This window comes from Vombatus ursinus, unplaced genomic scaffold, assembly GCF_900497805.2.
Source record: "Vombatus ursinus unplaced genomic scaffold, bare-nosed wombat genome assembly UNPS02014945.1, whole genome shotgun sequence".
Taxonomy (NCBI): Eukaryota; Metazoa; Chordata; class Mammalia; order Diprotodontia; family Vombatidae; genus Vombatus; species Vombatus ursinus.
Window position 1 is genome coordinate 4,263,409 of NW_020954723.1, and position 19,518 is coordinate 4,282,926.

General features: G+C 40.7%; 1 protein-coding gene across 4 annotated transcripts in view; it reads left to right on the forward strand.

Moving 5' to 3' along the window:
• Nucleotides 1–19,518, forward strand: part of TTC7B (tetratricopeptide repeat domain 7B) — a 313,914-nt gene that overhangs the window by 27,462 nt on the left and 266,934 nt on the right. For 3 of the 4 annotated variants that reach the window (XM_027844965.1, XM_027844966.1, XM_027844967.1), the window contains exon 3: nucleotides 7,140–7,308. The exons of the other annotated variant lie outside the window; for it this stretch is intronic. In XM_027844965.1, coding sequence (XP_027700766.1) covers nucleotides 7,140–7,308 — 169 coding nt within the window. The remainder of the gene's footprint in view (nucleotides 1–7,139; nucleotides 7,309–19,518) is intronic. 4 annotated transcript variants of the gene reach the window in all.

The following is a 19,518-nucleotide window of genomic DNA, read 5'->3' on the forward strand; positions in this document are numbered from 1 at the left end:
TTGCTGGATTTGTTGGAGCCATTGATTCTACTGTGTTAGCTTCATAACTTACCAATCACTCTGTGGGTAGTGTGGGCTGAGCAGTGTCCCTTAGACTGGATTAAATTTATTGATTCATAGCTCATTCAAACTGAAGAGAATTTAAGTGACACCTAGACCACGTCTCTCCTTTTACGGGTGAGGAAACTGAAGCCCAGGTTGGTGAAGTGGCTTGCCCAAGGTTGTAGAAGTATTATGTCAGAGCAGAGGTTTTTTTTAAAGTCACTTTACATTAGATTCTTCAAAACCATATTATCTTATAGCAAGGACATGCTATTCTTTCCTGATCACTTGAAGTAAAATTGAAAGTGTGTCACAGAGTTCAAGTTAAGACTTGAAGTAAAATTGAAAGTGTATCACAGAGTTCAAGTTAAGACTTTGCTCTTTTAGTAAAAGAGAGAAGTTGATCATAAGTTTCACTTATAGAACGATTTTCTATTTTAGAGAAATAGTAGCTCGTGAATGCAACAAACTCATCTGACACCCAAGCTACTTGGAATTATGTACACTATTAAAAAATGGTATCTGGTGTTCCAAATAGAGGACAGTCAGAGGATGAAATTTCTATTCATGTTAGTATTGGACCTGATGGGCCTCTAATCTGGTGTTACATTTTCTTCTTTTTCCTGTCTTCTTGTTTCTACTCTCCTCCTTCCCTCCCTCTTAAGATGCTTCCCTTTGTAGCCTCTGTTCCTATTCCTATTGGAACCCTACATTTTTTCCTTTTTGTTTTCACGTAATGAATTCCTCCCTTCCTGGATCATTTTTCCTTTTGCTTCTGAAGTTAAATTTTATCGGTTGCTCTTAGTGGCAGCAAAATGAACAGAATGGAGTCAGAAAGACCTGGGTTTGAATCCTGCCTCTTTATACTTACCAGCAGTGGAACCGTGGGTAAATCATTTAACCTTTCTGAGCTTCTGTTTGCTTGTCTTCAAAATGAAGATAATATTTCTGTTACCTGCCTCATAGAGTCATTGTGAGGCTCAGATGAGGGAATATATGTGAAGTACATTTCAGAATCTTAATGGTTATAGAAATGTCAGCTATTATTATCGTTAACGTGGTAGACTTTACTCTGGTCCCCCAAATCTTGTCTTGGTGGTTTTTACATAAGTCCTCATTAAAACCGCTCTTTAAATTGTGGTCACATCTGATTCCTTCTTTGGGGCTCTTAAACTTTCTTCAGCATATCATCTGCATTGACAGTCATTCTTGCTTGGAAATTTTGAGATCACGTCTTTTAACTTAATCTTAATCACGTCTCTTTTCTTTTTGGCTTTTTTCTTTTTTAAATGCTGGAAACATGCTCAAGCCTGCTACTAATTTAGCTTTGTGACCTTGAACAAGTAATTCTACCTCTATAGTCTTTACTTTCCTCATCTGTAAATGGATGGTTTAGACCAGATAGTCTCCAAAGTAACTTCTACCTCTAACATTGTATGAGGCTCTAATTCTTCCTACTGGGTTCCTTTATTCTCATCATTTTGCTAATTCCTTTTCTTTCTATTCTTGGAGAACTCTGTTGTTTATAACATAATTATAATGAGGAATCAATCCTAATGTATTCCCTTAGTTTCACTCTGTTACATGGTATAGGCTTATCACATACCTGACTACCATCTTCAGAGTATGTGGTAGTTGCCACAGGTATGATGAGGCAGTGTGGAGGCCTAAGTATAAACACATTCTTAACCTTGGAAGCATACCTCAAGTCACATTACCTTATAGGACATCACTTTATCTTGTTTTCTAGAAGCTTCTAGAAAGCATCCCCCCTTTCTACTTCCCCAATATATCATAAGCTCCTTGAGGGCAGGAATTATTTTTTTTTTTTTGGTCTTTGTATCTCCAGATCTGAGTGTAGTACCTTGTATATGATAGGCACTTAGTAAAAGTTTTTTTTTTAAGGTTTTATTGATGCCTTTTATTTTTTATGCCATAGAGATTTTCCCGTAATTTTCTTCCCCCACTCTACATTGTCACAAAGAAAAAAAGTTAAGCAAAACCAACTCACATAGGGACTAATTTTGATGGCTATTAGGGTAGCCAGCGTTAGGCCCTCATTGTCCCCTGTTCTTCTACCAAAGTGGGGGCGGTGTGTTTTATCAACTATCCTCTTGAACCGGTTATCATTGCCTTCAGTCTGAGTTTAGCCCACGTTATTGTAGTCATTGTCGACTCTCCAAGACCATAAGTTATAAACCAGTTGCTCATCTGCATTAGTGGAAGGAATTTCCAGACTGGGAGTTCCCTTAAGTAGTGAAATCCTAGCTCCAAACAACCAAAAAATCATTGTGCGTATTGTTTTCTTGGTTCTTCTTTCTTCGCGTTGTGAGTTTATACATCTTTCCATATTTCTAAGGTTTCTTCATATTCCTTGTTTCCCATGGTACAATAATATTTCATTACATTCATATGTTATAATTTGCTTAGCCATTCCTTGATTGATGGAAATTCTCAGAAAATTGGAAAAATTTTTTCCAATTTAACTTAAAATTTGAATTCTAGCCCTTATCTCTTCTCCTTTTTAGCCTTTTTTCCCCACCAGTACTGTTTTTCTTCTTTATTCAAAGCACGCAGAGGTGGTGAAATCTAGCTATGTTTTCCCATATGCCCCAGCCACATTCTCACTCTTCCCCGTCTCAGAGATTTATGTTCTTCTTTCAACAGTGATGCTTGTTTCCACTTAATTTATAGTCACTTTTTACTTTCTGGACTCTGTAAGAGGCAATTTTGTACATTAGAGAAAACTTTGGATTTGGAGTCAGAAGGACCTATTCTGAAACCCAGAACATGTTTTTAATGTTCTCCATGGCCCCCAGGTACTCATTTTGTAATCTGTCAAAGAATATAGGTGACAATTGAAAACTAAAGGCTTTGGGATAATGGTCACAACACAGAGGGTTTAGTTTTTAGACCTTGCTTAAAGTTCACAGATGCCTTGTTTTTCCTTTCTTTGCAATGTACTGGAAATGGTAAAGGAAGGGAAGATATAATTAGCAAAAAACCATCCCGAAACTGGGTAGATCCTGATAGGATTATAGATTTAAAGATGGAAGAGACCTCAAAAGTCATTTAGTCCAAGCCTCTCCTTTGCAGATGAGGAAACTGACACTCAATGAGTTAATCAACAAGCCTTTACTCACCTCAGAGATTAAGCAACTTGCCCAGGGTCACGTAGCTGGGTACTTTGATGTGAGATTTGAGGTTTTCCTTGACGCCAAGCCTTCACCCAGTGTGCCACAGGGCTTCTCCCTCACACTGAGACATGTGAAAAAATGAGTGAAAAAGGACTAGAGAGGAGAGGCACGGTAGGTTTCATCTCTTTTTAGTCTGTTGGCAGCTTAGTACAGTAGAAAGAGCAGTCTAATGGGACCCAGGAGCCCTGGGCTGTCCTGAAACTCGTCTTCTGTGCCCTAAGCTCTGGGCCAGTCACTGCCATACCCGTGGCTTGGCCACCGGTAAGCAGGGTGACCTTGAGTGGTAAGGTCCTTTCTGGGAGTCATTTGCCTCATCTGTAAATGAGGAGGTTGGGCCAGAGAGCCCCTAAGAGGCTGTGACATTTAACATTCTTTGACTCTTCACTCTATGATTTTTATCAACGTGGTTTCCATTAGGTCTCCTCTGTTTTCTGTTAAGTTCTGGGTACGTGGATTAAAGCTTACTTATTTTCATGACTGCTGGATTCTGATGTTGGGTAGACGTCATGTGCTAGAGCAGAAAAAGCACAATGTTTGGACCCAAAAGACTTCTGGTGATTTTAAGGCTCTCTGTATACTCTCTGCTTCAGGCAAGCAGTACTGCCAGCTGTTCCCTGAACTCTACATTGCATTACTTATTTCTGTGTATTTGCACAATTTTATCTGTGCTTCTTGGGCAGTTTGGTGGTCTAGTGGATAGATGCTGGCTTGGAGTTGAAAGACCTGAGTTCAAATCCAGCCTCAGACACTTAGTAGCTGTGTGATCCTGGGCAAGTCACTTAACCTTTGTCTGCCTCAGTTTCCTCATCTGTAAAATGAGCTGGAGAAGGAAATGGCAAACCACTCCAATATCTTTGCCAAGAAAACCCCAAATGGGGTCATGAAGAGTTGGACATGACTGAAATGACTGAATGAATCTGTGCTTCTCAGAACCTTTCATCTTCCTTCAAGACTTTGTTCAAATGCTCACCTCCTCCGTGAAGACTTTTTTGCTTTCCCCCTTGTTAATGCCCTTTCCCTTCTCAAATGATTTTTTTGTCTACTTATCTGTATATATGTAATAAGTATCCTTTTATCAATCAACGCTTATTAAGTACCTGCTATATACCAGTCACTCTACTAAGTGCTGAGGATACAAAAGAGGCAAAAAAACCAGTACTTCCTCTCAAGGAGCTTACAGTTTAACGGGGAAGACAACATGCAAACAAATACAGAGCAGGCCATGGATAGGATAAATGAGAAGTAACAGATGCAAAGCATAAAGATTTTTTTTTTTTGGCCAGGCAATTGGGGTTAAGTAACTTGCTCAGGGTCACACAGTTAGTGTCAAGTGTCTAAGAGGGGATTTGAACTCAGGTTCTCCTGATTCCAGGGTCAGTGTTCTATCCACTGCATCACCTAGCTGCCCTAGCAAAGCACTAGGATTAAGAGGGATTGAAAGGTTTCCTGTAAAAGATAGGATTTTAGTTGGGACTTAAAGGAAGCCAGAAAGGCAGGCAGTAGGCGGAGGTAAGGAGTGGAGCTTTCCAGGCATGGGAGACAGCCAGAGAAAATGCCTGGAGTGTAGAGATGTTGTGTCTTGCTGGTAGAACAAATAGGAGGCCTTTGTCACACAGTTGAAGAGTATGTGGTGAGTAGTAAAGCAGAAGAAGACTGGAAAGGTAGGAGAGGGCTAGGTTATCCTTTCTGAAGATTATAGATTTTTTGAGGTTGGGAACCATTGCATTTTTTAGACTTTGTACCTTTAGCACTTGGCACAGCATAAAACACAGTGCTTCATAAATGTTTATTGAAATTCAGTTCAGTAATTTCATAAATGTTTATTAAAAGCCTAATCTATGCAAAGCATTGTGCAAGGTTCTGAAGGGAAAATAAAATTTTGATAAGAGATTGTCCTCAAGTATCCAAGTCCTAGTTATAATTCTTATTAGCTTTCTAACCCTGGGCAAGTTATTTAAGCTCTGAGATTCAGTTCCTCTATCTGTAAAATGAGATGATAACAATTATATTACTCTACCTCTTAGGGTTAGTGTTAGAGCAACTATTGATATCGTGGATATGACAGTATTTAGCAATAATGAGAACAATAAATTTACCTGTCGTTTCCAGATATGATTCAGGTTTCTTACATAGAAAGCGTCCCTTCTTGTCCTAGCCTGAGGCTACTATTTGTTACTATTATTGCTTGTTTCCTCTATGTAATGCTTTATAGGATTATTAGATTTAGAAAGGACCTTAGAGGTCCTTAGAGGTCATCTAGTCCAACATCCTCATTTTTTAAAAATTAAATTTTTTTCAGTTATCAGGGATTTTTCCCCCCTCTCACCACCTCAGCCCCCACTGGAAAAACAAATGTGCATAATGAAGCAAAACAAATTCCCAGATTGCCGTGTATGTTTCATTTTGTGTGTTTATTCCATCCTTTTTGTATCAGAAGGTTGTTATCATTCTCCATCATCTATCATCTGGAATCGTGGTTGATCAGTGTGTTGATCAGAGTTAAATCTTTCAAAATTGTTCTTTTTTGCATTATTGTTATGATAGTATAAATTGTTCTGCTTCTGCTCACTCCAGTCTGCATCAGTTCATACAAGTCTTCCCAGCCAGCTTCCTCATTTTATAGATGAGGAAACTTTGCCCGGATTGGTAAGTAATTTATTTGCTGAAGGTCTCCCAGGTAGGAGGGATCAAGGCCAGGATCTGAAGTCCTCTCTCTGACTCCAGATCCGTTGCTTTCCCCACTATGTTTTGCTTCCCTTTAGTTGCCTTCTGTTTGCTTCCCCCTCCCTTGAGAATATCCCCTCTTAAACTAGTTGAAGAAACTGCAAACTAAGGTAACTTCTCTAGGAAATACTGGAGACCATTTCAGCAGCAACTTCCCTATCTTATCTCAGTAGCCGTTAATAACTTGTTGCTCACTTTTGTTGATATTGCAGGTTTTGTGCCTCTGTGGAGTTATGTAAGATGGATAAAGAAAACTTAGCTTTAGTTCCAAGAAGGGTTAGACGTGGGAGTGGAGTTTGTTCCCTGATTTGAAGTAGCTGGATTGCTTATTTTTCTTCCTTTGCTAATGATTGGGATGTGGAGTCAAGGGGATGGGGGTGGGGGGGAAGAGAGAAGGGACTGGAGGATGGGGGAAGAAGCATGTATTTTCAAGGTGTTGAGAGGACAGCACTTAATTACAATAGTTGGTACATATAAGACTTTCAAGGTTTATAAAATGCTTTACATACATAATTTATTCTCAGTTCTTTTGGGTAGTTATTTACAAATATTATTATTCCCATTTTATAGATGAAGGAACTGAAGCTCATAGAGATGAAAAGGGCTGTGGTGATCTGGTTAGGAAGGGTCAGAGGCAGGAAGTAAAGCTGTTCTCAGCTTCAGCCCAGGTCCCAAGTTTTGAGAACTTGGGCTGAAAGGATTGAAAGAGTTTCCTGAGAATAACCTACCAAGTGTAAACATTGGTTTCCGTTTCATCTCATCTCTCTGAGTTACAAAGACCTTCAGCGGAAAGAGTGCTGGCTTTAGGGCCAGAGGACTTAGATTTGAATCTTGGCTCTTCCTCTTCCTCCCTGGTGACCCTCGTGGTCCATAAAATGAGGAAGGTGATTTTGGGACATGTGACCTTAAATCCCTTGTCCTTCTAAGTCCTCTTGCACTGGTAGCTGCCTCTTCCTGGTGAGCATCTTCAGGTAAAAAGGAGACTAAATGGATCAGTTGATGGATAGATTACTATGTGAGAGTGTCCCTTGTTCTTTTCATTAATGAAGTATCCATTCTGCCCCCAACCCAGACTGTGCCTGGTGCCCATGGGTGAATGCCTTGGATGGTTGGGCCAGAAGGAAGCTGTACGTGTAATCTTGCAGGAAAATGGATTTTCTCTCCTTTTCCTTCTAGTCAGAATTCTTACAAGAATCCAATTTGATCATGGCCAAGTTGAACTACGTGGAAGGGGATTACAAAGAAGCGCTCAACATTTATGATAGGGTGGGCCTGGATGACTTGGCACTGACGGGAGCTCCACCTTACAGGTTGCGACTGATTGCTGAAGCATTTTCTACCAAAGGTGAGAGAGACCCTTTGATTTCTCCTCTTCTTAAACTTCTCTTTCAGGAGTGATATTTGGAATGCTGGAAAAGCATTTCACACCTTTTCTTTGGCACTTTTGGTCTTCTCTGGTGATTCATACTGGCCCTGACACAAAGTCTCTTCCCAATGCTTCCAGTGCCATGGGAAAATTTGTTACATCAGGTAGTTGTTCATTCAGTTCATTGTCCTAAAATGAACTCATCTTCATAGAGGCAAAGTTCTGGAGCTGGAAAGAACAACAATCCCCGTTGCAAAATAGTTAGTATAGGTATTGAGTGCTGTAAGAATCCAGGGGAACTTTACTCTTGTTCTGAGGGCCTGAGGGAAGGCTTCATGGATAAGTGGGGACTTGAGCTGGATTTTCACAGAGGAAGAGGAGGATGGAAGATATTCCAGGGGGAAGGAGTAGGGAGACTTAGGTCGTGTTGAAGGATGACTGACAGGAGGTGTTCATTCAGTTTCTTTCTCTGTGGGTCCACAAAACCACCCAGGGGAGATAGAGCTGTGAGAGTCAAGCGTAGCAACCGACAAGGGGTGATTCTAAGCACTGGTGCCTCTCCCTCTCCTCACCTTCTGTGTAATGGGGGAGAAATGACTAATGAGCCGAGGGATGAGATGAGAGAAGCTGTGTGGTGTAGTGGAATAAGCCCTGGCCTTAGAGTCTGAGTTCTTGGGTTCAAGGCCTAACTACCACTTATTAGCTATGTGACCTTGGCCAACCCAGAGGATAACAGAACCTCGGGGCTGGGCAGTGCTTCAGAGACCATGTGCCAGAGGCCCAGCTTGGACCTCCGTAAAAGTTCTGCCACATCGCCAACAAATAATTACCTGGCCTTTGTTTGAACACCATGAAAAAGAATGAGCTTTTGAAGGCATCCTGTTCCTTTGTAGAATTACAGTTGTTAGATTTTTATCCTTAAAATTGAATCTCAATTTGCCTTTCTTAAACTTCTGTCTGTTGGTTTTAGTTCTACCCTCTGGGACCAAATAGAACAAGTCTAATACAGACAGCCCTTCAAGAAGTCATCTATGGGTTAAAAACCTCATTTTCTGTATACTTCTGTCTATTGGGAACATGGAATGGCCTTATCTCTTCCCAATCCTTATTATGCTGCTGTTTAAGTCACTTTGACCTCCCTGAGCATTGATTTCCTAATTTTTAAAATGAGGATAACTGTATTTCTGATTGGCCTTGAAAGTTTATTGTATGTTAGATAAACTCAACAGGTTTTATGAGCTTGCAGGATTTCAGACTCCAAGGGGCCTTCAGAATATCATCCAGGCCAGTTCTGTCATTTCAGAGATTGAGGAATTTGGGGACTAGAGTGGTGAGGTGACTTGTTCTAGGTCACGCAGGGAGTCAGAAAGCGAGGGTTTGTTTCCAAGGTTTCTGGCTTTTGGTCCAGTGGTTTTTCTTCTACATCTTGATGCTTCTTCTTACATAATGTTCATGTCCATCCGCGTGATGCTATGCTTGTAACATTCAGATGTTCAGTTTGGCTCATGGCAATCCCACCCATCCATTCCATCCACTCTGTGCCCCTGCCATTGGCCTAAGGCCTGGCACTAGGAGTTTGTTCTGCTGATTTAGTGGCATCATCCTAATAGGGTTTATGCTACAAGCATGGCAAGAGCCGGTAGAGTGTACCATTTGAAAGGATTGATTTAGCTTCCAACAGGACTTTAAGAATTTAGCTCCACAGTGTTCTAGGGAAGCTGGCCTTGAAAACTTCTGATCCACAGCTGGCTCTCCCTCCGGTGGAAGAGCAGATTGGAGTTGGGGATAACTGTGTTGTGTTCTCAGCTGAGAACTGTTGGAGACACCAGCATAGATGTGAGGACCCCTTTTACAATGCCATGTGAGTAATAGTCTTTCAGTACTTTGTGAAAATTCTAAGGCTTTTCAATGACATGGGGGTGATAGCTTTGTTGTATGACTCTTGCTCATTCTTTTATGTATAGCTTTTCAGTACTAAGTGGGAGGTGGGGCATGTATAGCCCTCTCCAATACATATGCATAGATATGTACATGTGTAACTATGAAATTCTATCAGTAGCTTTAGGAAGCAGCTGTAGAAGCCTGAGGTCTCAATCATCTCTGACTAGCCTACGTGATTGGGGGTAGGTCATAATAATCTTCATCAACACTGTGATTTGGTTTGTCAGCTCTTATTTATGTTTCTAATACCAGAAGTAACAAGTGCAATCACCTTTGAATCTAAGAAGCATTTGTTAGGGACTTAAAATATTATAGATACTGTATAGAGCTATAGATATAAGTAAACATATATACATATATAAATAGATGCATACTTATATATAACAAATATATTTCACATATATAGCATTTTCATATAGTATTCATATGTTGATACTGCTTGTGTGATTGGAAAGCGATAAGCACAACTAGGGTGGGTTATAGTAGTACAACAAGGATGCTTGCTACATCATTAAAAGGCCTTGGATCATGCCTGCTGTTCATGAGTAAAGCTCTTGTGGTATTGAAAGGAGGATGCTTTCATATCCAGACTCAGGGTCTGCTCTCTCAACTGGGGCTCCTGTGTGTAGATCCCCTGGATTCTGGTCTACCTAAGGTCTAGTCAGCTTTGAATTGATAGAGAGTCAAGGTCAGGTATTGGTCAGACCGGTGACCTCTGCCTTAAAGGCTTCACTAGGTCCTGGGAGCTGAGTTCTTGAAGTCTTCCTGGAGAGTGTGGTGACCCCCAAATGGGTCTTTCAGATATTGATGTTGCCAATTTATTGATCCAGTGTGCGTTCTGTTTGCAGAATAGCCTTATTAGAAAAGTGCGGGTTAGTCACTGAGTGAAGTACGACTGATAGGTCCTGGCTCATCTAGCATGGTGGGAGGAAATGGCTGGGTGGTATTTTCCCACTGGCTAAATTAAATATTTGAATGTTAATAGATATAATAGCAGTAGAATAATATCAAGTATATTGCAAACCTGTTTGGTTTATCTGATTAATATATACTGTCTGGCTGAGGTTGTAAGCTCCCAGAAGCCCAGGACTGTGTCTGATCAAATTTAGGCTAAACTCTGGCTAGAAAGCACTGAGAGAAAATAAAGCATTTGATAAATGCTTTTTGATGTTTGTGATATATCAAGTAGGCTCTGCTAAAGGTGGAGCTCCTTCCACCATCTGATTAATCTGCTAAGCTTTCTTGTGTGTTTGGGAAAGACGTGCTGCTTTCTGGTGGAAGCACAATTGTGGGTTAATTGGCAAAGTGCTTTGAGGCCACCAAAGATGGATCCTGGAAGCATGTAAGGTGTATTTGAATTAGTTGCAGCAGGACTCTTCAGTGTGTCTGTGTTAGTGTCATATACTGTATCTTCTCTTCTGTATTCAGTTCAGTAATTCCAACATTTTTTTTTAAATTAAAAAATTTTTTTAAAAAATTTTTTCTTTTTTTTAAAAAAAATTCCAACATTTATTAAGCACCCATTATGTATGAAACAGTGCACTCTGTGCAGGGGAAGACAAACAAAATGGAATAGTCAGCAGAATACTGTCTGTATAGACATAAATATAATCAGAAGCCTGGCTCAAACATTGAACCTCTTACTGCCCCAAGACATAGAACAGGGACAGGATCTGCATTGTTAGGAGGAATTTCCTCTTTGGGAGTTCCCTTAACCGGTGAAATCCACCAGTTTGTACCAAAAGAGAAAAACACAGGGGATGGAGAGCCCTGGACAGTGAGGCTAGAATGAGGAGAGACATTAGGGAAGATGAACTACTGGACCTGAACACAAAGAAGGAAAAGAAGCATTCTGAGTGCTAGGGATGAGGATAGAGTGCATACCAGGAATAGGGGCTGGCTTGTGCAAATGCATGAGGAAAGGAGAGGAGATAAAGTTTGGTGAAAACCTAGTGTTCCGTTTTGGCTAAATTTTAGAGTGCATTGGGGAGGGGAGGTAAGTGTAAAAAAAAAAATCTCAGACAGGTATGTTGTAGCCCTATTTTAGATGGTCTTAAAAGCCAGACTCTGAGAAATTTCTCTTATCCCAGAGGCAATAGAATATTGCTGAAGTCTTTTGAGCAAGGGAGTGAAGTGGTCAGACCAGTAGAAGGAAGTTTATTTTGGCAGCTGAGTAGAGGATGGATTGAAAAGAGGAGTGTCTTAGAGGCAGAGAGACCAATAAAGAGATGGTGGATGTTTGAACCACGGTGATAGCTGTGGAAATGGAAAGATGGCATAGATGTGTGAGATGTGGAAGTAGAATTTACAAAATTTGACTATTGGGAGGTAGTGGTGGGTATTGGAGGTAAGAGTAAAGGATGTCTTCCAGTCTACCCACCTGGTTGATTGAGAGTGTGGTATTGACAGGGAAAGTTGGAAGAGGGATGGTTTGGGGATAAGATGATGAGCTTTCAGTTTTGGATATGTTAAATTTGATATTTTGAAGAGATATCCAAGTGAAGATGTCTTGCAGATTGTTGGAGAGGGTACTGAAATTTAGGAACAAAGTCAGAGCTGTATATGTAGATTTTGTAATAATCTGCACGATGGTGATAATTGGACCCATGGGTCCAGATCAGTGTGATCTTAAGAATATACATAGAGAAGAGGGTACACAACAGCTTTGACGGTTGGGGGTGGGAGTTAGGGGTAGTGAGGTGGTGAATATGGAGGATGATCCAAACAAACTGGAAAGGGGGGGAAGAGTCAGAAGGAGAATTAAAAAAGACAGTCACAGAAATCAAGAAAGGAGAAAGGTTACAGGAGGAGGAGGTGGTCATCTGTGTCAGAGGGTGAAGAATCAAAGATGAAGACTGAGGAAGAAGCAGGTAGATTTAACAGTTGAGATCACTGCAGATGTCTGAGAGAGCAGTTTAGTAGAATGGTGACTTGGAAGGCAGATTGTGAGGAACTGGGAAGCAAAGAGCATAGACGCTTTTTAGGAGTATGACCTCGAGTAGGAAGATATGTAGCATGACAACTTGAGGAGATTTCAGGGTCAGGTGAAGATTTTTTTAAAAAGATGAGGGAGAACCAAGCTTTTTTGTAGGTAGCAGGAAGGAATGGTTAAATAGAGATTAAAGATGAGAGAATGAGGAAGTGAGACAAGTTCAGGAAGGAGATGGAAGGAGGAAGGGGTTCGAAAGTGCAAGTGACTGGACTTTTTAACAGGGAGAAATATTTTACTCTGAGACTGCCGGGGAGCAAGGCCGAAGAAGACGGGTGAAGATAGGGAGTGAGGGTGTTTCAGGCTAAGTGTGATTTTGTGTGTATTAGAGATGAGAATACTAACAAGAACAGTCAATAAACTTTTTTTTTTGTTTAAAAATTTATTTATTTTTCATTTTCAACATTCGCCTTTATAAGATTTGAGTTCTAAATTTTCCCCCCTCCCTCCACTCCCCCTTCCTCAAGATGGCATCAATCTGATAGAAGCTGTGCATGTATGACCATATTAAATATATTTCCACATAAGTCACATTGTAGAAGAATCAGAACAAAAGGGAAAAACTATGAGAAAGAAAACACAAAAGACAACAAAAAAAGAGAAAGTGTATGCATTGATCTGTATTCAGACTCCATAGTTCATTCTCTGGATGTGTGTGTAGCATTTTCCATCACAAGTCTTTTGGAATTGTCTTAGATCCTTGCATTCCTCAGAAGAGTAAAGTCCAACAAAGTCATTGCACAGCGTGGCTGTTACTGTGTATAGCGTTCTCCTGGTTCTGCTCACTTCACAAAGCGTCAGTTCAAGTCCTTCCGGGTTTTTCTGAGATCTGCTTGCTCACCATTTCTTATGGAACAGTAGTATTCCATTATATTCATATACCACAGCTTGTTCAACCATTCCCCAATTGATGGGCATCCCCTCAATTTCCAATTCTTTGCCACCCCAAAAAGAGCTGCTATAAGTATTTTTGTACATGTAGGTCCTTTTCCCTTTTTTATGGTCTCTTTGGGACACAGACCTAGTAGTGGTATTGCTGGATCAAAGGGTACACACATTTTTATAGCCCTTTGGGCATAGTTCCAAATTGCTCTCCGAAATGGTTGGATCAGTTCACAACTCCATCATCAATGCATTAGTATTCCAATTTTCGCACATCTTTTCCAACATTTATTATTTTCCTGTTTGGTCTTGTTAGCCAATCTGAAAGGTGAGATGTAGTACCTCAGAGTTGCTTTAATTTGTATTTCTCTAATCAATAGTGATTTAGAGCATTTTTATATGACTATAAATAGCTTTAATTTCTTTGTCTGAGAACTGCCTGTTCATAATCTTTGACCATTTCAATAAACTTTTTTTAAAGGGCCTTCCTTATGGCAGGTACTATACTGGGGATACAAATGTAAAATGGATCAGTCCTTATCCTCTTACATTCTGCAAGGTGAGACAACAGTCAGTGTGTTATATACAGAGTTTTTATGGGAAGGCCCTAGCAGCTGGGTGTGATGGGGAAAGTAGGTCTTAGGTTGAGCTTTGAAGGAAATAGAGATTCTAAGGAGCAGAAGTTAGGAGAAGGCTGCATTCTAGGCTTGGGGAGTAGCCAGTGCAAGAGATGCAATGTTTTGTGTCAGGAACTGCCAGGCCAGTTTGATTGGATCACTGAAAGATAATAATAAGATTGGAATCAGGCTGTAAGGGCTTTAAAAACCAAGCCCAGGAGTTTGTATCCTAGAGGCAATAGTGAATCAGTGGAGTTTATTCAGTGGAACAGTGATGTAATCAGACTCTTTAGGGCAATCATTCCTGCAGCTGTTTGGAGGTTAGTTTGCAGAGGGGAGGAACCTAAGGTTGGGAGATCAGCGAGGAGGTTGTTGCATTATTCCAGGTGTGAGCCAATAAGGGCCTCAACTAAGTGGCTGAATAGAGAGAAGACAGTTGTAGAATTTGCTTATCAGATGTTTTTCCACTGCAAAGCAACAAATGTTATCATTATCCAACCATTTTATAGTTGAGGAAACTGAAGCTCATGGTAAGTTAGGTCAAGGCAGCCTTTGATGTATTTAAATTAATTATATGGTATCAGACTGGGCTCATCTGTGTAGGCAGGAGTGGGTTTCATGTACGTGAATTTCATTTAAAGAAGCTCAGTATCAGGAATTGTACTTGTGAGAACATAGATTTGAGGGACCACTGAGAGGTGTTACAATAGAATGAAAATTCTAGTGTTTAGTTTGGCCTCTGGGTGCAGTTTCTCTGACGGCTCTAAGTATAGTGTTTTTGAGTGTGTTGGCTTCCTCACCTTAGTTTTGAGGCTGTTCCTTCAATTTGGAGTCCAGCACATAGGCAGTGAAGTTAGTGTTTAATTCAACATTTGTTAAGCATCTCTTGTGTGTAGGCACTAGGGGAGGCAGGAAGTTTAGGTAGAATAGGGTTCCTGTCCTACCCTCAGACGTTGCCTGTGGCTGTTTGGTTATCAAGGCTATACATATGCCCAACAAGTGTTTAGCCAAAGCTAAACATATCATAGCTTGTTTGATATATCAGTTGCTTTTCTCTACAGTTGGGCTTTGAACTTCTCATCATGTAAGTTGACCAGGTTCATGAATAGTTTGGGCATGGAACTATTTGTCGCACTCAATACAAAGGTTAAATCGTTTAATGAAGATAGTAGAGGAAATATTTGAGTGTATGCAAAATATTTGAGCCCAGTCAGCCATGGTGGCTATACTTTGGGTCCCAGAATCCTAGACTCTGAGTTGTGTAACAGTCTTGTCCAACTTCCCTTCAACAGGGGATCTCCTACCCTTCCTCTGGGCTCTTTAGAGGAAGAAAAATCGGATAGGGCAGCATCAGCTGATCCAGAGCATTTGGTATGGTGATAATGAGTAATCTCAAAGGGGTGACAGTCCTGAGTTATATTCTATATTAGAATTGTATTATGTGTATGTGTGTGTGTGTGTGTGTGTGTGTGTGTGTGTGTGTGTGTGTATGTATGTATGTATGTGTAGCCTAGGGGACTGTCTTTTAGCTCTACCTCTCCTACCATACATTTTCAGTTTCATTTGCTAGATAATTATCTACATCCTACCTTATAATCATCAAGGCTCTGGCGTGGACTCACTTTTCTCTCTATACTTTTGTGATCATGGTTATCTCATCAGTTTCTGTGGGTTCAATTATCCTCTTTATTAAGATTATTCACACATTTCCATATCCAGCTCTACTGTCTCTCCTGATTGCCAAGTCCCACATCTTCAGCTGCCTGCTGGACAACTTCACTTGGATGTCCATTGTTATATTTATATCGACATATAGAAAGAAGAATAATTGCAAAATGAGATGTGCATCTATTAGAGAATATGGAAACCAGCTGTTGCCATAAGATAGGTTGGAGGAGAAAGAATAAATGTACCATCCATCGTCTGTCATTCCAAATAAAGATTCACCATGATTAGTCAAGTCTGTCCTTGGACCAAGTACATTTAATTGAGTTGATTCTTTTGAAGAAGTCCCTAAACTTTAAAACGTACACTATTGACCATACTGTATTTAGATATATTGTTAGATTTGAATTTTCAGTCTTTGTGTATGTAGGTGCTACTCAAGGGCTATTGGAGCCTTAGACCTGGGCTTTGGAGAGAGAATGGATTTGTTGCTCTTGCTACTGACAGCTTAGGGAATGTTTTTTAGCTTGGAGAACTCACAAGCCACCCACATTATTTTGCTCTCTGAGACTGTACTTAGCCAAATGCTGGGAGTAATATATCCTGAAATAGGGCAACGTGACAGCTTGGATTCCTTGAGATTTTAGTTGGGGGAAGGATAGGAGTGAGAAGAAAAGAGGAAGATTTCTAAACTATTTCATAATGTCCAGGAAGGAAAAGGTTAAAATGATGGGGTTTCAAATCCCAGACTGGTCAAATAAAAGGGAGAGGGTTGAGCCATATTAGTAGATGGACCCAAGATTCAAAAGAAGAAATCCGGGCAGTTGGTTGTATTTCTGTTGTGATATTTTGGGGGCCTTATTGGCACAAGAATATTATTTGTAATTTCACTTACTCTGTATTGTCTATTGACAGTTTTTAAGGGGGGGTAATTCCATATTAGGAATAAGAATGACTTTAATTTTTAAGTTTGGGTAAATGAACATTTAGAACTTTTATTTGGTGCCTGAAGTTTTGTCAAAATGATCTGGGGTCTCATTTGCCCATGAGAAGCTAGATGGCTCAGTGAATAGGGCACCAGGCCTGGAGTTAGGAAGACTTTCATTCAAACCTGGCCTCAGACACTTACCAGCTCTGTGATCCTGGGCAAATCACTTAACCTCTGTTTATCTTAACCTACTGGAGAACGAAATGGCAACCACTAGAGTATCTTTGTCAAGAAAACCCTATGGACAGTGTGGTCCATAGGGTCATGAAGAGTTGGACACAGCTGAATGACTGGACAACAGCAATAACAATGACAAATACACATGCAGAACTTTTTACATGGTGCCTGAAATTTTGTCAAAGTGACAAATGAGTCAATTGAAATGAGTCAAAGTCTCATTTGCCTCCGCAAACACAGTGAAAAATGCAATGCTTTCTTGTCGTTTTCGTGATTCAGAGATTTTAAGAGCAAAGTTGGTGCTAGATGGATGAGAAGAAGCCTATTTAGTGAATTTTAAGTTTTAAGATTTAAAACATTCATTTGGATCAAGCTCAGGGAATCCTATCTAGTGTCCCTTTTTGGCTTGTAGATTTGTTCATCCCTAGTGCTTCAGAGTTCCTACAGCACTTTTCAACTGTTCCTGTACCCTGGCTGTTCAGTATCTCTGTCCAGCCTCCATTCTTTTCCCTTCTTAACCTGACCACTTGCACTGAAGTTTAAGGAAGGGATTTAAGGGGAGCTGGGTGGTGTAGTAGATGAAGACTCATCTTCCTGAGTTCAAGTCCAGCCTCAGACACTTACTAGCTGTGTGGCTCTGGGCAAGTCACTTAGCCCTGTTTGCTTCAGTTTTCTCACTGTAAAATGAATTGGAGAAGGAAATGGCAAACCAACTCAGTATCTTTGCCAAGAAAACCCCAAATGGGTTCACAAAGAATCAGACATGACTGAAGAGCAATAGCAACAATTTCTACAATATAAAATTACAAATCTGGATTTTTTTTTAAAAGTAATGTTTGGGGCAGCTAGTTGACACAGTGGATAGAGCACTGGTCCTAGAGTCGGGAGGACCTGAGATTAAATTCAGCCTCAGACACTTAATAGCTGTGTGACCCTGGGCAAGTCACTTAACCTTGATTGCCTCCAAAAAAAAAAAAGGAAGGGATTTATTTACAAGTGAAGAGAAAGAGTTCCATTGTATACAACCTTAGATATCATTTAGTTTAACCCTATCTTTTTACTGAGCAATAAAACTGAGTGCTGGAGACAAATAACTTGCCTAGTGTCACACAGTAGGAGAGCAGGGACTCCAGCTCAAGGTTTCCCGCCCCTTTTTGCTATGGTACCACTTTGTATGCAGAGGTAGTGGGTGGCCACTTACTTGCTGTGATTTTCAGGACCCCATGAAACCCTTTTTTGCCATACCTCCCCTGCCCCCATTGTTTCTCATCATCACAGCTGTTTCTTGTCTAAATCTGGCTTGTTCATATCATTGGAGGCATTTCCTTTGGTTTGATGAAAAAGCAGAGATATTTTCTTTAGGCTGCCATTTAAAAAAATCATTCAACTATCAGGTATTATGCAAAATTGGAGTTGGAAGGGGTCTCAAGGGCCATCTAGTCAACTTATCGATGAAAGAAATCCCTATTGTAACATAGCCATCCAGTGGTTCCCCAGCCTCTGCTTGAAGATGTCTAAAGAGGGGAGCTCCCACTTCTTGAGGCGGTCCTTAACTCCTGGACAATTCTGATAGGTAGGAAGGTTTTTCTGTCATCCAGCCCAAATTTGCCTTTTGTGGTTTTCACCCAGTGCTCCTGGTTCTGCCCCCTGGTGCCAGACCACATGGTTAGTTCCTTTCCCACATAATAGCTCATATGAGCAGATACTTTGTGGTAGGCACAGGGGATGCAAGTACAAAAGTGAGATGACTCGACCAAGCTTACATTCTAAGAGGCAGATACAGCATTCTCACAAATAAATGCAGGAGATATACAGAATAAATACACTGTGGTTTTTCTGAGGGAAGGGGTAAGAAGTACTAACAATTTGAGGAATCAGGATAGTCCTCTTGATGGATGTGGTATTTGAATGGAAGCTTAAGGGGAATGAGGGATTCCCAGAGGGAAGGGTGAAGAGGGACAGCACTCTAGGTGTGGAGCACAGCTTATGTAGAGGTGGCAGGTGGGAGATGGAGAGTGAGGGAAACAGCAAATGGGCCAAGTGTAGCTTTGGCTAAGAGTGAATGAGGGAATGTAGATGAAAGGGTGGAGCCGTATGGTAAATAGCTTTAGGTGTAAAACAAAGTGCTGGTATTTTATTCTCCAGGGGAATGTTACTGATTTCTTCTTGAGCAAAGGAGTGACATGCACTTCTGGAACGGCTGACTTTGGCAGCTTTGTGGATGATGAATTGGAGAGGGGAGATCCTGGAGGCAGGGAGGACAGTTAGGAGGCTATTGGATTGTCCAGGAGAGAGGTGATGAGGGTTTGGACTAGGGAGATGAGTGTGAGAAATGCTTAGAAAGGTAGAATCGAAAAGCTTTGGCCACTGGTCAAACATTTATTACGTGTGTGTTTGCTTACTATGTGACAGGTATTGTGCTGAGCACTGAGGGTACAGAGAAAGACAACATCTCCGCTTTTAAGGAGCTCACGTGCTAGTGGAAGAGGCAATATGTAAAGGACCAAGTATATGTAATATGTGTATATGTACATGTATACATATCCATGCGTACACAGACTAGATGTAAGGGAATCTGATGGAGAAGGCAGTAGGTGGGGAGACTAGGAAAGGCCTTCTGCATTAGGTGGGCTTCAAGCCAAATCTGGAAGGGAGTCACAGAAGCTAAGAGGCTGAGGCGGGGGCTAAAGAGCCTTTCTGGTGTGGGGGATAGTCAGTGCAGGGACTCAACATGGAGGGTTGAGGAAATACAAGTAGATTAGTGTGACTAGGCAGAGTGTATGGAGGGGAGTAAGGTATAAGAAGGAGCCGGGCTGTGAAGGACTTTGTATGCCAAACAGGATTTTATATTTGGCTGTTTATATTTATATTGTATTATCTATCTATCTATCTATCTATCTATCTATCTATCTATCTATCTATCTATCTAT